Below are 19,321 nucleotides of genomic sequence, written 5' to 3'. Positions count from 1 at the left end.
CAGCATCTGAACCACACTCCACAAAGCTGGATGCCCCACCCACAGGGACCCAGCTGAACCTGGTGGCACAAATCAGTCAGCACTCGGGAGGCTGAGGCAGGAGGACCACCCGAGCTCAAGGCCAGAGCTGCGTAAGGAGATCTTGTCTTCCTAGGTCATTTTATGCGTATGAGGATTTTGCTTGCATTTGTGGGAGGTCAGAACACGGCATCAGAGCCTCTGGAACTGGAGTTACAGAGCTATAGTGAGCCACTAGGTGGGTGCTGGGTTCTCAGTAACACCAACAAGCGCTTTCAGCTCCTGAGCCGTCTGTCTCACGCTGAGAAGCCTTGTCTTAGGGGCGGGGGATTTGGAGGGATGGCTCAGTAGTTAACTGGGCTTACTGTGCTTGCAGCGGCCTGGATGCAGCGCGCATGCGCACAGAATCCCCCTTGGTCTGGGTGCTTGCCGTCGCGGCAGAGTCTACACGGGACCAGACCGAGGTGGCAGGGTGAGGCTGCACTCACTATGTCCTGCTGGGCCGAGGGCAGACCCGGACTTGTTGGCTGGCAGAGCCCATGAGCTGGGCCAGGTGTCCCCAGGGCTCACAGGTGGGGGTGGGTGCGGGGTTGGGGTGTGTGTGATAAGTCACTGCACAGATCTGTTTCCACATGAAGAACCTTTATTGAACATTTGCCATCTGTGTGATGCCCTAATGTCCCTCCATTCCCATCCTGAGGTCATGACTTCCTGGGGGGCGGGGCCTGTGAGCTCCAGCTTCAAGGCCCCTCCCCCATAAGGTAAGCACTCAGACGCGGGGTGTGTGTGTGTGTGTGTGTGTGTGTGTGTGTGTGTGTGTGTGTGTGTGTGTCCCAGCTGCACGGTCTCCCGACGTTGAGGTCGGGTCAGGGCAAGGCGCCCCCTCCGCGGTCCTCAGGACTTCTGGATTATGACCTGGAATTTACCTGGAACGGAAGAGCCAGGACGGAAAGCTGGTGAACAGGCTAGCTGTTCACCCTGCTCTGCACCAGCAGCCTGGGTGGCCCTGGCAGTGTGTGGGTCACAGGGCACCGCCCCACCCAACTGGCCCACATCCCAGACCATAGGGGAGCCCAGGGGCAGGTGGCAGAACGTGTAGGAGGCAGGAGGGTTGGCCTGAGCTCCTGACATGTCCTGGTCATTTCAGCCCAGCCCAGGCCCCCACAGTGGCAGGCAGGGGTGGCAGCTGTCTATGGTGGGGTGTGTGTGTGACATCTTAGGCTCAGCTATGCCCTGTGGGGTCAAGATCATAGCAGATGGGTGGTGAAAGTTCACTCTTCAGAGCCGTCAGAAACCTGGCCAGGGCATCTTAACAGTCCCACCGGGGTCTGTCCCAGCTTCTCTTAGAGGTGCCCCCAGGGACGCAGGCTGGGAACGTGGATCCGCTCACTGTACCTGTTTCTGGGCTTCAAATGCCATGCCAGATGGCCCCTTCCCAACACTGATGGGGGACCAAGGATGGGGAAGTCCCAACAGCCTTTAGGGGGACGCAAAACACCCTCTCCCCAGTGACTTACAGGCGGGCAGGGAAGCCACGGAGGCGGTGACCAGGCTCTGGAGGCCCAGCGTATGGAGGGCACCACACAGAAGGCCGCAGGTGAAGGCCAGGAACTGGGATGGGGAGGGGGACACACACACAGACCACTGTGGGGAGAGGGGAGGACAGGCCCCAGCCCCAGGAGAGACCTAGCAGGGGGTGGGCAGATGGGCATGTCCGGTCCTTCCCTCAATACCTTGGGGGCTTCCTCTAGATACTGCGCTCCTGAGCCCATGGTGACAAGGAGGGGGAAACTGTTGTCCTGTAACACATAGGTCCCCTGGCAACAGAAAAGACCGCGGGGGCTGGGCGCTGCTAGAAGAAACAAAAGACCCTCCCAACACCCTCACAAACCCAGCATCCAATCCTTTGGAGGCACGGAGGCCCTGGGCACCCAGGAGTGTGTGGGCTCTCCTAGGGGCCACGTGACCTCTTAGGAAGCAGTCCCTGCCTGTCAGGGGTGATGGGAGATGCGGGAGCCCCGGCCCTTTAAGTGGTGGCGGGGAATGGGCGCAGCGTGGGTGTTCAATAGAGACTACCACGAGCCCGGGACAAGAATCGTCATGTCAAGGCCACTAGCGGCCCCGTGTGAGGCTTGCTCCTGAGAGGCAGGCTGACGTTGAAAGAACAGCCCCTGCCACCCCACGGCAGCCCTGGCTTCTCTCAGGGGCTCCGCGGAGAAGGGACAGACGGTAATGGCCGCCTAGGGTCCTTGCTTTCTAAGTCCCCAGTGTGCCCGATGTGATGCTGTGACGTTCCCTTGTGGGGTTTTCCCCGTTGCCCCCAGCCTGGAAGGCAGGTGCCGGGCTGGGCCAGCCCACACACGCACCTGGTGGTTGGTGCGGAGTCCGTTCATGTGCTTTTGGAACATGGCTGCCCACAGGTCTTTGCACAGGAACTTGAGGGCATCCAGCTCCTCCCTAAAGGCCAGCGTCTCTCGGGGCAGCCTGCATGAGGGCATGGAACGAAGCCAGGCCCACCAGGTACATGCGTGGGCCCGTGAAACCTTCCCCACCCTAGGTCTTACCAGCAGGAACCCCGGCTTCGGGTCTGCCCACCCTCCCAGGCAGGGGAGGAAGGCAGGTGGGGCCAGCTCTCACCTCTCAGCCAGAGCCTGGCCCACGCGGAAGCCCAGGCCCTCCAGGACCGACAGGCTTTTCTTCTTTCCCTAGAAGGCCGAGAAACGGAGTCTCAGGAAGCTACAGGGTCCTTGCCCAGTTCCCTCTTCCCTTGGCTAGGAAGGCTGTTTCCAGATCCTTCTATCACTGGTCTCCTGCCCAGGTTGAGTCCCTGAGCCCAGCCCTCTTGTCTGTCCCCTCCCCCACCCGTGTTGTCCCTGTGAGGTTGGGGGCTTAGCTGACAAGTTCCCTAGGCCAACAGTGGCCACCAACACCCAACCAGAGAAGGGAGGAGGCAGGGGCGCAGGGAAATGCCTTTTATTTTTTTTTTAACTTTTTTTTTGAGGGTTTCTCTGTGTAGCCTTGGCTGTCCTGGAGTCGTTCGTTTTATAGACCAGGCTGGCCTCGAACTCATAGAGATCGGCCTGCCTCTGCCTCCCGAGTGCTGGGATTAAAGGCGTGGGCCACCCCCCACCCACAATCCCCGCGCCAGTGGAATGCTTTTTGTCTTCATTGTGGGGGGCAGGGATTAAAGGCGTGGGCCACCCCCCACCCACAATCCCCGCGCCAGTGGAATGCTTTTTGTCTTCATTGTGGGGGGCAGGAGCTAAGGCAGGCTGCACTTCCTGGGTGGAAACAGGCTCTGAAGGGTTAAAAAGCTGCCCAGGCCCACTGCAGCCCTGCAACCACTTGGGTTAGTTACAAAAACACAGTCTCACACAGTTACAAAGAAGGGTTGGGGGTGCAGTTCAGTCTTAAGGTACCCACCTAGTACGCCTGAGGATCCCATCCCAGTCCCACCACATTCAAACAAAAAAGTCAGCTCGGCGGTGCAGTGGGGCCTGGGTGAAGGCCACCTGCCTTTCAAACCAAGATGGTGTCAGGCACGGTGGTGCAAGCCTATGATCCCAGCATTGGTAGGGGTGGGGTGAGGGGGGGCGCTGAGGAGGAAGGATCAGAGGCAGAGGCCAGCTGGGGCTACATACGAGACCCTGTCTCAATCCCCCTGTCCTCCCTACCAAAAAAGGTAGGTGTGGTAGCGCTGGCCTTTAATCCATGCACTCCAGGAGGTAGAGACAGGTGGATCAATGTGAGTTTAAAGCCAGCCTGGTCTTCACAGTGAGTTCCAGGATTGCTAGAGCTTCGTAGTAGAGAGATCTTGTCACACACACACACAAAAAGCATCCGGACGTGGTGGCGCAGCCCTTTAATTCCAGCACTCAGAGGCAGAGGCAGGTGGATCACTGTGAGTTCGGGGCTAGCCTGGTCTACAAAGGGAGTTCAGGACAGCCAGGGCTACATAGAGAAACACTGTCTAGAAAAAAAACAAAAATCAGGTACATATAGAAAAAGTACTAGTTGATTTAACTGTTGTGAGCAACATGGCTGTGATCCAAGCACTAGGGAGGCTGAGGCAGGAGCATGGACATTAGTGTCAGGCTACCCTGAGCCAAAAAGTGAGACCTTGTCTCAAAGAAGGCCAAGCACAGAGAAAGAAACAGAGAAACCCTTGTCTCAAAAAACAAAACAAAACAAAACAAAACAAAAACAAACCAACATGAAGCGAGCCAGCAAAATGTCTCAGTGGCAAAGGTGCGTGCTGCCAAGCCTGAAGACCTGAGTCTGGGGTCTCACATGGTAGGAGAGAGTGACCACCAGAAGCTGTCCTCTGGCCAGGTGCGGTGGTGCACATGTTTAATCTCAGCACCCAGGAGGCGGAGCAGGTAACTGTGCATTTGAGGCTAGCCTGGACTACAGGGTGAGTCCATTTCAAAACCAACAAGGGGTCTCTGAAAATCCAACCAACCAACCAAAAAACCACTCCTGAGGAGCCAGGCCTCACCCAAACAGGCAGAGATAATATGGTTTCCCCTAGGAAGATGGTGGGGTGCTCTGCTGACTTCCTCCAACACACCCTAGGAGGGAAGGGCAGAAGACAGATGCTGGCGTGGTAGGGCCCCCCAAAACTGCAGGGTGGCACACAGGAGATCCCTGTTGCATCACTCGCCCTTGTGCTGGTATTATCTGGTACTCTGATTGCCTGTGTTGAGATACACCCCAACACTTCCTGCATGAAGAGGGGGTCAGGAAGATGGGGTGACACTGAGTGTCTGCGTCTCGTAAAAGGAAGGTAGCCCTGGTAGCCGTCCTTTGGGATCCTGGGGGCAATTCAAGCCACAAATCAACTTAAGTCTTACTGTGACACCCGGCACAGGGTCTCTGTGTCCACCAAGGGAGGTGACAGCCCCTGGCCAATGTGAAGGAAGCCGTTAGCTGGAGGAGAAGCCGGTAAAAGAGGTGGCCCCGGTGGTCAGCGAGCCTGGGGACCCTGGTGGCTACTGGGTCACATCTGTGTCCCAGTCAGGATTCCCTACTGTGACAAAAAGTCCAACTCTCTGGGGGTGATGGGTCCCCAGAAGGAGCCCCGAGACACCCTGGTCCCAGATGCACGGCAGTCCCACCAGCCCAGCCAAAGGCACAGAGGGGCCCCGAAGGGTCGCCAGCAAGCTCAGGGTCTCCTTCTCCAGACTTCACACGCCCTGGGATGGATGGACATCCTGGATGTGTGACCTAGATACGGTGGCCTGGGTGGCCTCCCCGTGAAACGAAGCTCAAGGCACTACCTACTCACAGTGATGGTGACAGAGACACAGCTGCTCTTGCGCCCTGACTCCTCTTGCCTGTCCCTGAGTGGGGGCTAATTAAGTATCTGCGGAACTGAAAAGACTCAGAGTGGCGGGGTCAGGAGTCAGGGGGCAACAGAATGCGGGGGGCCGGGGCCAGGAAAGACAGAGGGAGAAGCTCCTACCACAGCCTTCCCACAGCCTCCACAGGCTCTTCCATATTTCGAGTCTTTTATTCTCCCGGAGGAGACAAAGCTGGAACTCTACTGCCCCTATGAACAGACCAGAGCCTGGGCAGTCTGACAGTGCTGGCCACAAGATCATGGCTGGAAAGAACAGGAGGTAATACATAAAGACTGATGAGACAAGTAAGATCGGTGTCGGCACAAACGGCACTCGGTATAAAGCAAAGAGCACTTGGGTCAGGCAGGCCCCTAAGCGTGGACAGATTCTGGAGGTGAGGAACTGAGTCTTTGGAAGCCTGGGCAGCTTCCAAAACAAGGACTTTCATCCAGAGCCTCAGTCCTGAAAACCAAGACAAGTCCTTTGACTTAGGTGCTGTGCTGAGAACAAAGCACTTGACCTCCAGAGATAAAAATGGCGAAAGTCCCTTTTATGAAATAGTGTTTGCATATAGTCCACACACACCTTCCCACAGACCTTGCTTTGTTTTGTTGTGCTGAGGGCAGAACTCAGCCCCTCACTGGGGGATTCTAGGCAGGGGCTCTACCACTGAGCCATGCCCCCAGCCCCTCACTGGGGGATTCTAGGCAGGGCTCTACCACTGAGTCACACCCCCAGCCCCTCACTGGGGGATTCTAGGCAGGGGCTCTACCACTGAGCCACACCCCCAGCCCCTCCCTGGGGGATTCTAGGCAGGGGCTCTACCACTGAGCCACGCCCCCAGCCCCTCACTGGGGGATTCTAGGCAGGGACTCTACCACTGAGCCACGCCCCCAGCCCCTCACTGGGGGATTCTAGGCAGGGGCTCCATCACTGTGCCACACCCTAGTCCTCTCCAGATGATTATAATGCTAATACAATGTAATTGCTACATAGTTATACCACACTGTTTAGGAAGTTTTAAAAAAATGTTTGTAAATAATCATTACAGATGTAATTAAGAAAAAAAAAAATCTCAGGGCTGGAGAGATGGCTCAGAGGTTAAGAGGTTAAGAGGTCCTGAGTTCAATTCCCAGCAACCACATGGTGGCTCACAACCATCTATAATGAGATCTGGTGCCCTCTTCTGGAGTGCAAGCACACATGCGGGAAAAATACTATAAAAATAATTAATTAATTAAGAAAAAAAAATCTCTGCCTCCAATCCCAGCACTTGGGAAGTGTAGGCAGGAGGACCATGTGTTTGCGGCTAGAAAAGTGTATGACGTGAGAGACATTGACTCCATGGGTTGTAGCCCTCTGACGTGCAAGACGCTGACCATACAACAACTGGAGGCACAGCATGCAAACCAGACACAGGAGGGCCCAAGTTCCATCCAGAGGCGCATTTCACAAGTCAGAGAAGGAATAAGAACAGAGTGTGGAGATTTAGTTTGGTGCCTGCACGCCTGTAATCCCAGCACTTTCCCAGCGGAGGCAGGAGGATCATCAGGAACCAGACTCTAGGCTAGACAGTGAAGAGCTGCTTCAAGGAACGGCACACGTGGGGGGTGACGGGTGCTCAAGGACGAAAGAAGATGGGGGGGGGCAGAGCAGTCTCTACAGCAGCTCTTGCACTCCCACACACAAGGATAAGAAGGAAGCCATGACAGCCGCCATGTAGCTTATAAAGACAGGGAACTTCCTGAGACCTGATGCTCAGGCCACACTCTCCCACCAACTCTGCTATCTCAGCGGTGGGACCCCAGTTACAGCAACAGTCCGTGGCTGCAGATGGACTTACGAGGATCACCCCACCCCCACCCCCGCAAGCTCACACCTCGGTGGACGCACAGAAAGCTATTTCAAACCCTTTATTGAGAGTCAAGGTGACACAGAACACCCCCACCCCACCAAAGAAGCCTCTTCATGGCCCGGATGAAAGGGTCAGGCTGACCTTCCTGGCATGGGGTGGAAGACCGTGGGAGTGCGAACCCCAAGACAGTGGTAGGAACTATTATGGACTGCAATACTTCGGTGATCGCAGCGCAAGCCCTCCACAGCACCGGGTGGGGTCTTTACTCTCTATAGGGGCAAATGCATACCAAAAAGCCCACTGTGTGCTGGGGTGTAGCGCCATTAGCATAGACTTTATCCCAGGCTCACATGAGGCACACAGACAGCGGGGACAGAGATGGGGTACGGTTAGGGTGCATTTTCTAAGGAGGAAACGGAAGGATAGGGAGATTAAAATGTGGACTTGCACAATAGCAGCTAATTACCGTAATTACCCAAGGCTCACCAGGCCCTGCCCCGAGTCATCTTGCACCGCCTCAGCAATGACCGGCCAGGAAGACTCGATCGCACCCCAACTTCTCTCCACGGAGAAGTCACCCCCGAGGCCACGGCGTGCCGCTCACCACTGAGCCAGGGTCCGGGTCCGGGGCCCACAGCTCCGCCACCATCTCGGTGTGCAGAAACTCGAACAGCACCGCGTCCGCCATGCACCGCCGCGCGCCCCTCACGCCCAGCCATCGCTTCGGGCTCCTATTGGTCAGCCGGGAAGGCAGGCCCGATCTGATTGGTGCTCTGACATAGCCCCGCCTCCCCCGCTGAGAGTGAAGACAGGGAAACAAGGGGGCGGGTCCACAGAGCCCATTCATTGGCCGCACACGTGAGCGTCTTCCGCCCTTACTTCGCTTCCCTCGCCGTTTCCGGGTCTTCGGACGTCCCCATTGGCTGAGTCTCTGGTTCGTGTGACGGTCCAAGTTAAAAAAACAAAAACAAAACAAAAACAAAAAACCGTGCGTCCCATAGAAATTTCCTAAATAAATTAATAAATAGATAAATATACCCACAACACGGAAGCAGCTTGCCTAGCCGCCTTATTATTGGCCGGGCCCAGGATCACGTGACCCTACTCAGAGCAAACGCTTCACTTCCGCCAGGCTGCGGATCCCTCGGGCTCGGCGCTTCGCAGACCTGGTAGGGCCTTCCGGGACTGTGGTGTCGGGGGACGGGGGGCGGGGGGGGCTCCCGTTAATGTCGTCTCCGGGCGGGACGGGGGGGCGGGTGGGTCGTCCGTTCTGTGTCCGCCCTGGTGCGTGTGCACCCTGTTAGCGGGCCTGGAGGGCGGTGGAGAATGTGGCCTGTGCTGGTGGACTCTGGAAACTCTTGGTTACAGGTCTTTTCTAAAAAAAACTATTTTATTATTGTCGGTATTTATTTTTGAGACAGGGTCTCAGTGTAGCTCTGGATGGCCTGGGGCTGTGGTAACCCAGGCTGGCCTCGAACTCACAAGAGATCCGCCTGCCTCGGCCTCCCGTGCTGGGGATTAAAGGCGTTATCGTGGCTTTACGTTTACTCCACTGTGCGCGTACGTGCGTGCGTGCGTGCGTGAGCGAGCTTCCACAGCACGCGCGTACAAGTCAGGCGGCAGCTCCGCCGGCCTCAGTCAGCTCCCTCCACCGTATGGGTCCCCGGGGGGTCGAACTCATGGCGTCAGGCTTGGCTGCAGGCGCCTCGCCCACGGCAGGAGCCATGTCGCGGGACCTAGTCCCCAAGGCTTTGTTTGGGCCGGTCCTTGGTTTCCCCGGCGTGCGCGCGCACACACACACACACACACACGCGCGCGCGCATGAAACTTCAGATGCAGGATTCCGATCCTTGTGTACAAGAGGAAACCGAGGCCGAGCCGGGACTGGCTGGGGGTGGCGGTTGGAGGGACGAGCGCTCCGCAGCTCACGTCTCCGCGCCCTCCTCTTCTCCAGCTCCCGCGCCATGGCGTCGATCCGGGGTCGACGGCGGAGGCCGGGGACGGTGGTGCCGGGGGAGGCGGCGGAGACCGACTCGGAGCTGTCTGCATCCTCGTCGGAGGAGGAGGAGCTATACCTGGGTCCCTCGGGCCCGACGCGAGGCCGCCCCACGGGGTTGCGTGTAGCCGGGGAGGCGGCGGAGACCGACTCCGAGCCCGAGCCGGAGCCCACGGCCGCGCCGGGAGACCTGCCTCCGCTCGTGGTGCAGCGCGACGCGGTGGAGACCTGGGGCTCGGAGGAGGCCCCTGCCGTAGCGCCTGCGCGCTCGCTGCTGCAGCTCCGGCTAGCCGACAGCCAGACGCGCCTGGACCACGACGTGGCGGCCGCGGTGAGCGGCGTGTACCGCCGTGCGTGCCGCGACGTGGCCACCCTGGCGGGGAGGCTGGCGGCTGCCCAGGCCACGGGGCTGGCTGCCGCCCACAGCGTGCGCCTGGCGCGCGGGGACCTCTGCGCGCTCGCCGAGCGCCTGGACATCGTGGCTGGCTGTCGCCTGCTGCCGGACATACGAGGGGTGCCAGGCGTGGAGCCCAATCCGGACCCAGGACCGAGAGCCTAAGCTGACGCTCTGCCACTTGCTGCTGGTCATTCCTGGCCCCTTGTGGCCTCGGACTCTGTCTTTGATCCTGGATCACCACCCCCTCCGGTGCGCGGTAGAGTTTGGTTTGTGGCCACAAGGAGCCCGAGTCCTGGCATCTTCGTTGGTTTGGCCCCGTTGTGTTCTTAGCACAATTCTGGGATTTCCCCCGCCCCCCCAAGACTCGGTGCAGATTTAATGGACATCTAGCTTAGCTTCCCACCCCTTCACTCTGTTTCCTAAATCCATCTTTACTCTTAGGTTAGGCTGGAGTCCGCTTGCTTTGGAGGAACCTCCCTGGGTCTAGGCTGGGGCGTGGGGCCTCCCTCAAGTCGTTCCCCAAATGATGAGCACGCCTGACCCAAGGAGACCTTCCTCCTACACACACCACAGACCACTGTGGCCACGTGCGAACCGAGGTAGGCCTGGGTTGTAACCCTAACTCTGACTGACACCCATCAGGCGCTTGGGTGTGGGGCAGCGCCCCCTGGTGTTCTGGTCGCTGTAAGACGACGACTCCACAAATACAAACCTAGGACCCACTCACTGAGTAGGTTTCTGGATGCTAAAAGGACTCGGATTTGTGACCCCTGTGGGCACCGGGGATAGCAGTTTCTTTGTGCTTGTATGGCTTTTTTTAATCTCTTGATCCTGTTCACGTCCACCCCCTTTGTCTCCGTGTCAGTGAGGATCCCCTGGCCTTACATGGAAGGCCTTACATGGTGGGTAAGACCGGCTCGGTGCTATTGTGTGCGCTGAGAGTGCGGGCAGCCCTGGGTTCAATTCCTAGTACCACCCCGCTCCGAAAGGAACAAAGAAGCTAGAACATTCTTAGTTATCTCTGTCTCTTGAGCCGGGCGTGGTGGAAGGCTACACAGAGAAACCGTCTCGAAAAACAAACAAAACAAAACAAAAAAAGTTGTGTGTGTGTATGCGCGCACACACTTACACACAAATACACACGCGCACTTGCCCATGGGTGTACATGTGGAGGTTAAAGGTTAACATGGAGTATCTTTTTTTTTTTTTTTTTTTTTTTTTTTTTTTCGAGACAGGGTTCTCTCTGTGTTAGCCTTGGCTGTCCCGGACTCACTTTGTAGACCAGGCTGGCCTCGAACTCACAGCGATCCACCTGCCTCTGCCTCCCGAGTGCTGGGATTAAAGGCGTGTGCCACCACGCCCGGCAACATGGGGTATCTTGCTTCTCTCCCTTAGTATGTGTGCTATATGCAGGTGTGCCTGGGTGTGTGCAGGTGTTCCTGTGCCTGCCTGGAGATATGCTCAGCTTGCAAGGGCCTGTATACAGCAGAGATGATACACAAGGCTGTCCTTCAGGCCCTGTCCCCTCTGGAAGCTCTGCTGTGACTGCCGGCAAAAGAGCAGCACAGCTGGGCTTGCTGACCTTTGACTTCCCTTGCAGAAGGAGGGGATAAGGAGGCCGGGCCGCCGGGTGGTGGTGATGGACACCTTTAATCCCAGCACTCGGGAGGCAGAGGCAGGCGGATCGCTGTGAGTTCGAGGCCAGCCTGGTCTACAAAGCGAGTCCAGGACAGCCAAGGCTACACAGAGAAACCCTGTCTCGAAAAACCTAAAAATAAAAATAAATAAATAAAAAAGGCCGTGCCACTGCACCTGTGTCCAGCCTCCCAAGCAGTTATCTGTAGCTCTGCCCTAGCACCACCTGTGTCAGGGAATAGACAGATGCATACACGCTGAGAGGACCAGGGAGGGGGCTCCATGCACGCAGCCATGGGGAAGCCGTCATCCCTACTGCATGTGTGCGAGCGTGTGTGTGTGTGTGTGTGTGTGTGTGTGTGTGTGTGTGTGTGTGCAGACCTTCCAGTGGGGGCTGGCCTTGCTCATAACCCCTCCCCTCTTGCTCTGTAACTAAGCCTAATAAACTCTCTGCATCCCTTGAGTAAACTTTGGTGGGATGATGGGCTGGAGAGATGGCTCAGCGGTTGGGAGTACTGACTGTTCTTCCAGAGGACCCGGGTTCAATTCCCAGCACCCACATGGCAGCTCACAACTGTCTGTAACTCCCGTAGACACCCGTAGACATACAATGCACATAAAAAAAGGTTTTTTGGTGGGATGGTGTCTCAGTCTGTCACTGGGACCAGAGGAGAGGGGCAGGCATTGATTAGTCTCCTGGGAAAGAATTTGAGGTTGACATAGCAACGTCATCCTCTGTCTGCATATCGGCATTATTATTGGTTGTTAGTATTATTACTTGGGACAGTCTCACCAAGCCTAGCACTCAGGATCTCAGCTGGCCTGGCTGGGCTGGAACCCTGGGGATCACCCCTCTTGGCAGTCCTGGACAAGGCTGGAGGCAAAAACTAGAGTGCTCAGTTGGTTAAGAACAGAGGTGAGAGCTGGGCAGTGGTGGCGTAAGCCTTTGATCCCAGCACTCAGGAGGCAGAGGCAGGTGGATCGCTGTGAGTTCGAGGCCAGCCTGGTCTACAAAGTGAGTTTGGGGCTGGACCAGGGTGGGTACAACTTGGAGGTGAACCAGCCCATGGGCAGCACCTGTAACTGGTGCTAGGGTCAAGCCTGGGCTAGGGGAGAACCGGACGGGGTGGGGCCGAGGGCCTGAGCCCGCCTCCTTATCCCTTCTCAGGAGCAGAAGCACAAATGCCTGAGATCTGTGTGCGCACCGGGTGTCCCCGACTGTGTAGGTGGCAGCCCATGCCAATTCCCTCCTGTGCGTGGTGTCTCTGAGTCGATTTTCCCCAGAAGGCTGCAGTGACCCGGCCTTCCTCGCTTGCACAGTGAACACTGTAGGCGCGTCGGTAGATTCCAAGGCCTGGTTGCTCAACGGTATCGGGTAATACTAACCTTAAAGGGCAGACTGCGCCCAGCTGTCTGGGCCGCTCCCTGGCTCTCTGCCGCCCTCTGTCGGAAATCCCGAGAAGACACACGGTAACAAACCGCTGTCCTCAGTGAGCGGCCACCGCCACAACCCTTCATAGTCATCTGGTTCTAATTTGTCAAGAATTACTAACCTGAAGCCGAGCGGTGGTGGCGCACTCCTTTAATCCCAGCGCTTGGGAGGCAGAGGCAGGTGGATCGCTGTGAGTTTGAGGCCAGCCTGGTCTACAAAGCGAGTCCAGGACAGCCAAGGCTACACAGAGAGACCTTGTCTCGAAAAACCAAAAAGAAAAAAAAAAATGTACTTACCTGGAATGGCGGACAGTACTGCCTCCAGGAGCGTATGGATGATCTGAAAAAAAAAATTTTTTTTTTGAGTGGGTGAGGGCAGGGTCTCCTATATTCCAAGCTGGCAAGAAGCTCTCTGGGGATAGACTTGAGTTCCTCGTCCTTCACTTCCTGTTCCACCACCCTGGGCTGCTCTGCCTGCATGTACACCCAGAGGCCAGAAGAGGGCACCAGATCGCACTATAGATGGTTGGGAGCCACCATGTGGTTGCTGGGAATTGAACTCAGGACCTGAAAGAGCAGTCAGTGCTCTTAACCTCTGAGCCAGCCCTCCAGCCCTACATCTAATTTATATACATAACATAATGCACACATGCGTACATACATACATACATGCACGCATGCACAAACACATACATAAATATTTGGTTTTTTTGAGACAGGGGTTCTCTGCGTTAGCTCTGGTTGTCTTGGAACTCACTGTGTAAACCAGGCTGGCCTCAAACTCAGAGCACTTTGCCCCTGCCTCTGAGTGATGGGATTAAAGGTGGCACAACCACGCCCAGCTTTATTTTATTTTATTTTTAAAAAAATGTTATTTGTGTGGGTATTTTGCATATGTATGTGTTCCGTGTACATGCCTGGTGCCTGAGGAGGCCAGAAAAGGACGTCGGATCCCCTGAGCCTGGAATTACAGATGGTTGTGAGTGGCTCTGTGGGTGCTGGGACTCGAACCTGTGTCCTCTGGAAGTGCAGCCAGTGCTCTTAACTGCTGAGCCATCTTTCCAGCCCCAAGAGGATGTGTATTTTTTAAATTGTTCAGTGAGTACGCTGAGGGCAACAGCTGGAGGCAACTAGAAAACCCTGTCTATTAAAAAAAATTTTTTTACTGTGTGTCTGTATGTTTGTGTGGGTACATGTGTTTATGTGTGTGTTATGTATGTGTCTGTGCGTATGCGCATCTCTGTGTGTGTGTGTGTGTATAAAATCGTGTCCACCTGTGTATGTGCAGGCACTGGTGCACCACAGTGCCTGTGTAGAGGTCAGAGGTCAACCTTGGGTGTTGGTCCTTAATTTCTACCTTGTTTGAGGCAGGGGTCTTTGGTTCATTGCTGCCCGCACCAGGTTAGCTGAGCCACAAGTCCCCAGGAATTCTCCTGCCTCTGCCTCCTGTCTCACCAAAGGAGTGCTTCTTGTAGATTCCCCGAGCCTGGCTTTACCTGAGCTCCCTGACGATTTGCACTCTGGTCCTCACACTTGTGATTCCCCACTTAGCACCCTTGACTCTGACATTCTAGACACTCCTTTGGAATGAATAGTCTCTACCTATGACTGATCAAAGATGACCCGCAGGGGACACAGCACAGACTCACACAAGGCATGGGACCCTCAGGACACTGAGGCCACGGTCTCCCTGCTCAGGCTCTGTGCTTCCCTGATGCACATCTCTCTGATGCGCATCTCCCTGGTGCACATCTCCCTGGTGCATATCTCCCTGATGCACTTCTCCCTGATTCGCATCTCCCTGATGCACATCTCCCTGATGCACGTCCCCCTCTTTACCCTGCCTCTGCCCTGGAATGTCAGAGTAATAGGCTGGCACCACCACACTGGGTGCGTGTTTCTCAGTAAATAATTTTTAAAAACATTTCTTTATTTATTGTTTGTTTTTCGAGACAGGGTTTCTCTTGTAGCCTTGGCTGTTCTGGACTCTCTTTGTAGACCAGGCTGGCCTCAAACTCACAGAGACCCACCTGCCTCTGCCTCCCAAGTGCTGTGATTAAAGGTGTGCGCCACCATGCCTGGCCTAAACATTTTTTTTGAAAATTATTCTGATTACATCCCGATTTTTATCCCACTTGTATCTTCCTCTACCCCTCCTCCCCTTCTTCTGCCCTACTCCCCTCCCTTAGACCTGTGACAGAAGGGGACCTCCTCCCCCACCACAGCCTATCAGGTCTCGTCCAGACAGCCTGCTTCCCCTTCCTCAGCGTGCTGCCAGGCTTTGAAGAAACAATGCTACATTTACACTATGGAATACTACTCAGCTATTAAAAGCCAGGAAATCCTGAAACTTGCAGGCAAATGGATGGAACTAGAAATGATCATCCTGAGTGAGATAACCCAGACCCAGTAATAGTTAACTTGGTCCAAAAGGAACATAAGTAACTCTAAGACTGAAGAGCCAGCTTGTGTTTATCCACATTGCTGTCGTGTCTTGGGCTCCCACATTTCCATCTGGCACCTCTTCCTCCCGCCCCAGGCCCTTCCTGTCATCCACAGGCGGTTGCTGCAGATATGTTCCTGAACCTTCGGTATGTCTGGATATCCTATTTTGTCTCTGTCTTTGAAAAAATTAATTAATTAACTAATTAATGAATTGATTGGGTCTCCAGATGGTTCTGTAAGTAAAGGTGCCTTCAACACACCACACCTGAGCTGGGTCCCTAGATTTTACACAATAAGGAACCAACCCTTTTTTTTTTTTTTTTTTTTTTTTTTTGGTTTTTCGAGACAGGGTTTCTCTGTGTATCCCTGGCTGTCCTGGAACTCACTCTGTAGACCAGGCTGGCCTTGAACTCACAACGATCTGCCTGCCTCTGCCTCCCGAGTGCTGGGGTTAATTAAAGGCATGCGGCACCACGCCCTGTAGCACACAAGCAGAAGGTGGGGTATACCACCTTTCAGGTCTGTAAGCAGAGGTCTGTTTGGCACCCATACTACACACATTTACAAAAAAAAAAGTGACACAGATATGTAAGGGCAAGGTTGGGCGGCTGAGAAAAAAATGAATAAAAAAGCAAGCTGCAGCTAGACACTGTTTATAATATTGCAATATTGCAAAGTATCTTCTCTGACCCTAGCGGAAATCAAAATTGAGAGGATGTTTCAAAACCCCACAAGTATTTGGAAAGTAAATAGCCCAGAGGTCAAAAAGGAAGTTTTTTTTTAAAAAGAGAGAGAAAAAGAAAGAAAATAAATTATATAAAACGAAATGATAAAGAAAATAAGACCAGGGCACTTGGGGTGAGATGGCTCAGTGGGCAGGGGTGGAGGGTGGGGGGATGGGGGTGGAGATTCCTCAGTGGATAAAGATGCCCCAGACCTGATGCTCAAAGTTTGATTCCTGGGACCCAGGAGATGAAAGGGGTGAACCCGCTCCAGGAAATTGTCTCTGACCTTAGCCATTTGCACACAATCCATAATAAATAGATAACTAAAATAACAAAACAAAAACCAGGCGTTGAGGTACAGGCCTATGCTCCTCATACTTGGAAGGTGGAGGCAGGAGGATCAGAAGTTCAAGGCCAGCTTCAGCTGAGTACAGACCGCCAAAGACTCTAAGTCCAAACAGACCTCCACTTACCTGAAAGACAGTATACCCCTCCCTCCTCGTGGGTGCTCCAGGGCACAGTGGGCAAACACCGGGGAGTGTCCTTAGGGTTCTGAACAGTGACGTAGCCACCTCCACATAGATAGGAAGTTTACAGAACACTTTAGGTCAGAACACAGAGGTCGCTTCCAATCTTTTTTGGGAGGAAATGTATTTATTTGTTTGTTTATTTAGTGCAAGCGCACAGGTTTCTAAAATTTCTTCCATGAGGAAGTCGTAAGCAGTGTCTACCTCCTCCCTCCCGGTGATAAACTGAGGGCACATTTTCCCAAAGTTTACCTGGGGAGCCAGAAATTTTATTAGGCTTCCTTACAGAGCCTGGGTGAGGGGGCTACGTGCAGTAGCTACGCTGGGAGGGCTGCCCCGCCCCTCCACCCTCTACCCCGCAGGAATGGAGAGGCCCTCAGGGCTGTGTAGACGTAGCCCCCCTAGCCCCCCAGTCCTTTCTAGGCATGTACCACTCCTCAAGGCCACAGCATTTAGAGCAGAATTGCACACAACTGGCTGGCAGGGGCTGCTGGACACTCGGGGGGGGGGGGGGGAGGGAGGGCTCCCCTTACGTTTCCTCTGCAAGGGAAGGCCAGCCGTCATCAAACCCAGATGCAGTGGTGTTTTGTGTCTGCCCAAGCTATGGAAGAAGTTTGCCTTGTTAGATGCCCCGAAAGAAGGCACGGAAGGAAGGCTGGAGGACAGCCGGTAAGGGTTACCGCCTGTTTGGTGAAGTCTGAGGTTCAAACTGTGGTTGTAAGACATTAACGCAAGTGCCTTCGCCAGGCCCCGGTCTGCAGGCTTTATTCCCCTTACGGCCACCTCAGACCCCACTCTACCACTTGCCCCTTGGTGTCTTGAGATTCCTCCAACAACCATGATGTCAGCCAAGTGCTTTACCACGGAGCCACACCCCAGCCCCTCACTGGGGGATTCTAGGCAGGGGCTCTACCACTGAGCCACGCCCCCAGCCCCTCACTGGGGGATTCTAGGCAGGGGCTCTACCACTGAGCCATGCCCCCAGCCCCTCACTGGGGGATTCTAGGCAGGGGCTCCTCCACTGAGCCACGCCCCCAGCCCCTCACTGGGGGATTCTAGGCAGGGGCTCTACCACTGAGCCACGCCCCCAGCCCCTCACTGGGGGACTCTAGGCAGGGGCTCTACCACTGAGCCACGCCCCCAGCCCCTCACTGGGGGATTCTAGGCAGGGGCTCTACCACTGAGCCACGCCCCCAGCCCCTCACTGGGGGATTCTTGGCAGGGGCTCTACCACTGAGCCACGCCCCCAGCCCCTCACTGGGGGATTCTAGGCAGGGGCTCTACCACTGAGCCACACCCCAGCCCCTCATTGGGGTGTCCTAGGCAGGGGCTCTACCACTGAGCCACACCCTAGCCCCTCACTGGGGGATTCTAGGCAGGGGCTCTACCACTGAGCCACGCCGCCAGCCCCTCACTGGGGGATTCTAGGCAGGGGCTCTACCACTGAACCACGCCCCCAGCCCCTCACTGGGGGATTTAGGCAGGGGCTCTACCACTGAGCCACGCCCCCAGCCCCTCACTGGGACATTTCAGGTAAAGGTGTAGCCACTAAATTACATCTTTGACTTGCTTCTTTGAGATAGGACTAGCTTTCAAATCCAAACTCTCCCATCGCAGCCTCTAGCATGACAAGACATCTGGCCGCAGCTGTCTTTGGATCCTGGCTCCAGTTTGTTGATGGAGTGAACAATTGTGGCTCCAAATCCAGTCAGAGAGGAAAGCTGAGAGAGAAGTCAGTGTCTTCCGTCCTCCATTTATTTTACCAGCATTGGTCAGGCCCATCGGAGCCAAAACTTGCTCTGTATTTGGCATCACCAGTTCACCTCTGTTAGGGTGATATTTTCTTTTTTTTTTGTAAAGATTTATTTATTATTATGTATACAGTGCTGTCTGCAGGTACACCTGCAGGCCAGATGAGGGCATCAGATCACATTATAGATGGTTGGGAACCACCATGTGGTTGCTGGGAATTGAACTCAGGACTTCAGGAAGAGCAGTCAGTGCGCTTAACCTCTGAGCCATCTCTCCAGCCCTAGGGAGATATTTTCAAAGCTAATCTGAATTGCATCTGGTTCTAGTCTCTCTGTCTCTCTTTAAAGATTTATTTATCATTTAGCAGGTTTTTGTTGTTTGTTTTGTTTTGAGGCAGGGTTTCTCTGTGTAGCTCTGGCTGTCCAGGAACTTACTCTGTAGACCAGGCTGGCCTTGAACTCAGGGAGATCCACCTGCCTCTGCCTAGTGCTGCAATTAAAGGCGTGCGCCAGCACTGCTTGGCTTCATAGAACAGGGTTTTTTTGTTTTGTTTTGTTTTTTGGAAACAGGGTCTCTTTGTGTAGCCCTGCCTGTCCTGAACTTACTTTGTAGCCCAGGCTGACTCAGAACTCATTATGCAGACCAGGTCGGCCCCCAACCCATAATTCTCTTACTGAGCATTCCAAGTTGGACTTTTTTGTTTTGTTTTGTTTTTCGAGACAGGGTTTCTCTGTGTAGCCTTGGCTGTCCTGAACTCACTTTATAGACCAGGCTGGCCTCAAACTCACAGGGATCCATCTGCCTCTGCCTCCCGAGTGCTGGGATTAAAGGTGTGCGCCAACACCGCCTGGCCCAAGTTAGTTAAACACGTGCCACTATGCCTACCGCTGGCTTGTCATGTCTCTTTATTGGCAAATGGCACTGCCTGGCACAAGTATATGCCCCATTTTATTTACCCATGTGTCAGTTATTGGACAGTTAGGTAGTTTCAACTTTGAGTGGAGTGTGCCGGGTGCCATACAAAGCTGGACATAGCAGACAATGGCTGCAGAGTTTCAAGCCAACCAAGACCACATAAAGATCTCTAAAAGGAAGGTGGGGCGTGCCCATAATCCCAGTACGTGGCAGGAGCCTGCAGCAAGAGAATTAAGAGTTAAGCTAGCTTAGGCTACATAGCAAGATCTTGTCTGTAGCCGGA

At 54.8% G+C, this 19,321-nt stretch overlaps 2 protein-coding genes across 2 annotated transcripts; one reads left to right on the top strand and one right to left on the bottom strand.

The window, feature by feature from the left end:
• Positions 1 to 872: 872 nt before the first annotated feature.
• On the bottom strand, positions 873 to 7,958 carry Trappc6a (trafficking protein particle complex subunit 6A). The gene is made up of 5 exons (XM_051162531.1): positions 7,820 to 7,958; positions 2,656 to 2,723; positions 2,385 to 2,502; positions 1,752 to 1,835; positions 873 to 944 (listed from the first exon to the last, which is right to left on the bottom strand). The coding sequence occupies exons 1-5, from the start codon at positions 7,901 to 7,903 to the stop codon at positions 927 to 929; spliced, it is 372 nt and encodes a 123-aa protein (XP_051018488.1). The 5' UTR covers positions 7,904 to 7,958; the 3' UTR covers positions 873 to 926.
• Positions 7,959 to 8,277: 319 nt separating this feature from the next.
• On the top strand, positions 8,278 to 9,905 carry Bloc1s3 (biogenesis of lysosomal organelles complex 1 subunit 3). The gene is made up of 2 exons (XM_051161914.1): positions 8,278 to 8,384; positions 9,170 to 9,905. The coding sequence occupies exon 2, from the start codon at positions 9,180 to 9,182 to the stop codon at positions 9,768 to 9,770; it is 591 nt and encodes a 196-aa protein (XP_051017871.1). The 5' UTR covers positions 8,278 to 8,384; positions 9,170 to 9,179; the 3' UTR covers positions 9,771 to 9,905.
• Positions 9,906 to 19,321: the final 9,416 nt, after the last annotated feature.

The sequence above is a fragment of the Acomys russatus genome, chromosome 19, assembly GCF_903995435.1.
Source record: "Acomys russatus chromosome 19, mAcoRus1.1, whole genome shotgun sequence".
NCBI lineage: Eukaryota > Metazoa > Chordata > Mammalia > Rodentia > Muridae > Acomys > Acomys russatus.
The sequence above is the reverse complement of the archived record's forward strand: the minus strand, read 5'-3'. Positions and strand labels throughout refer to the sequence as shown.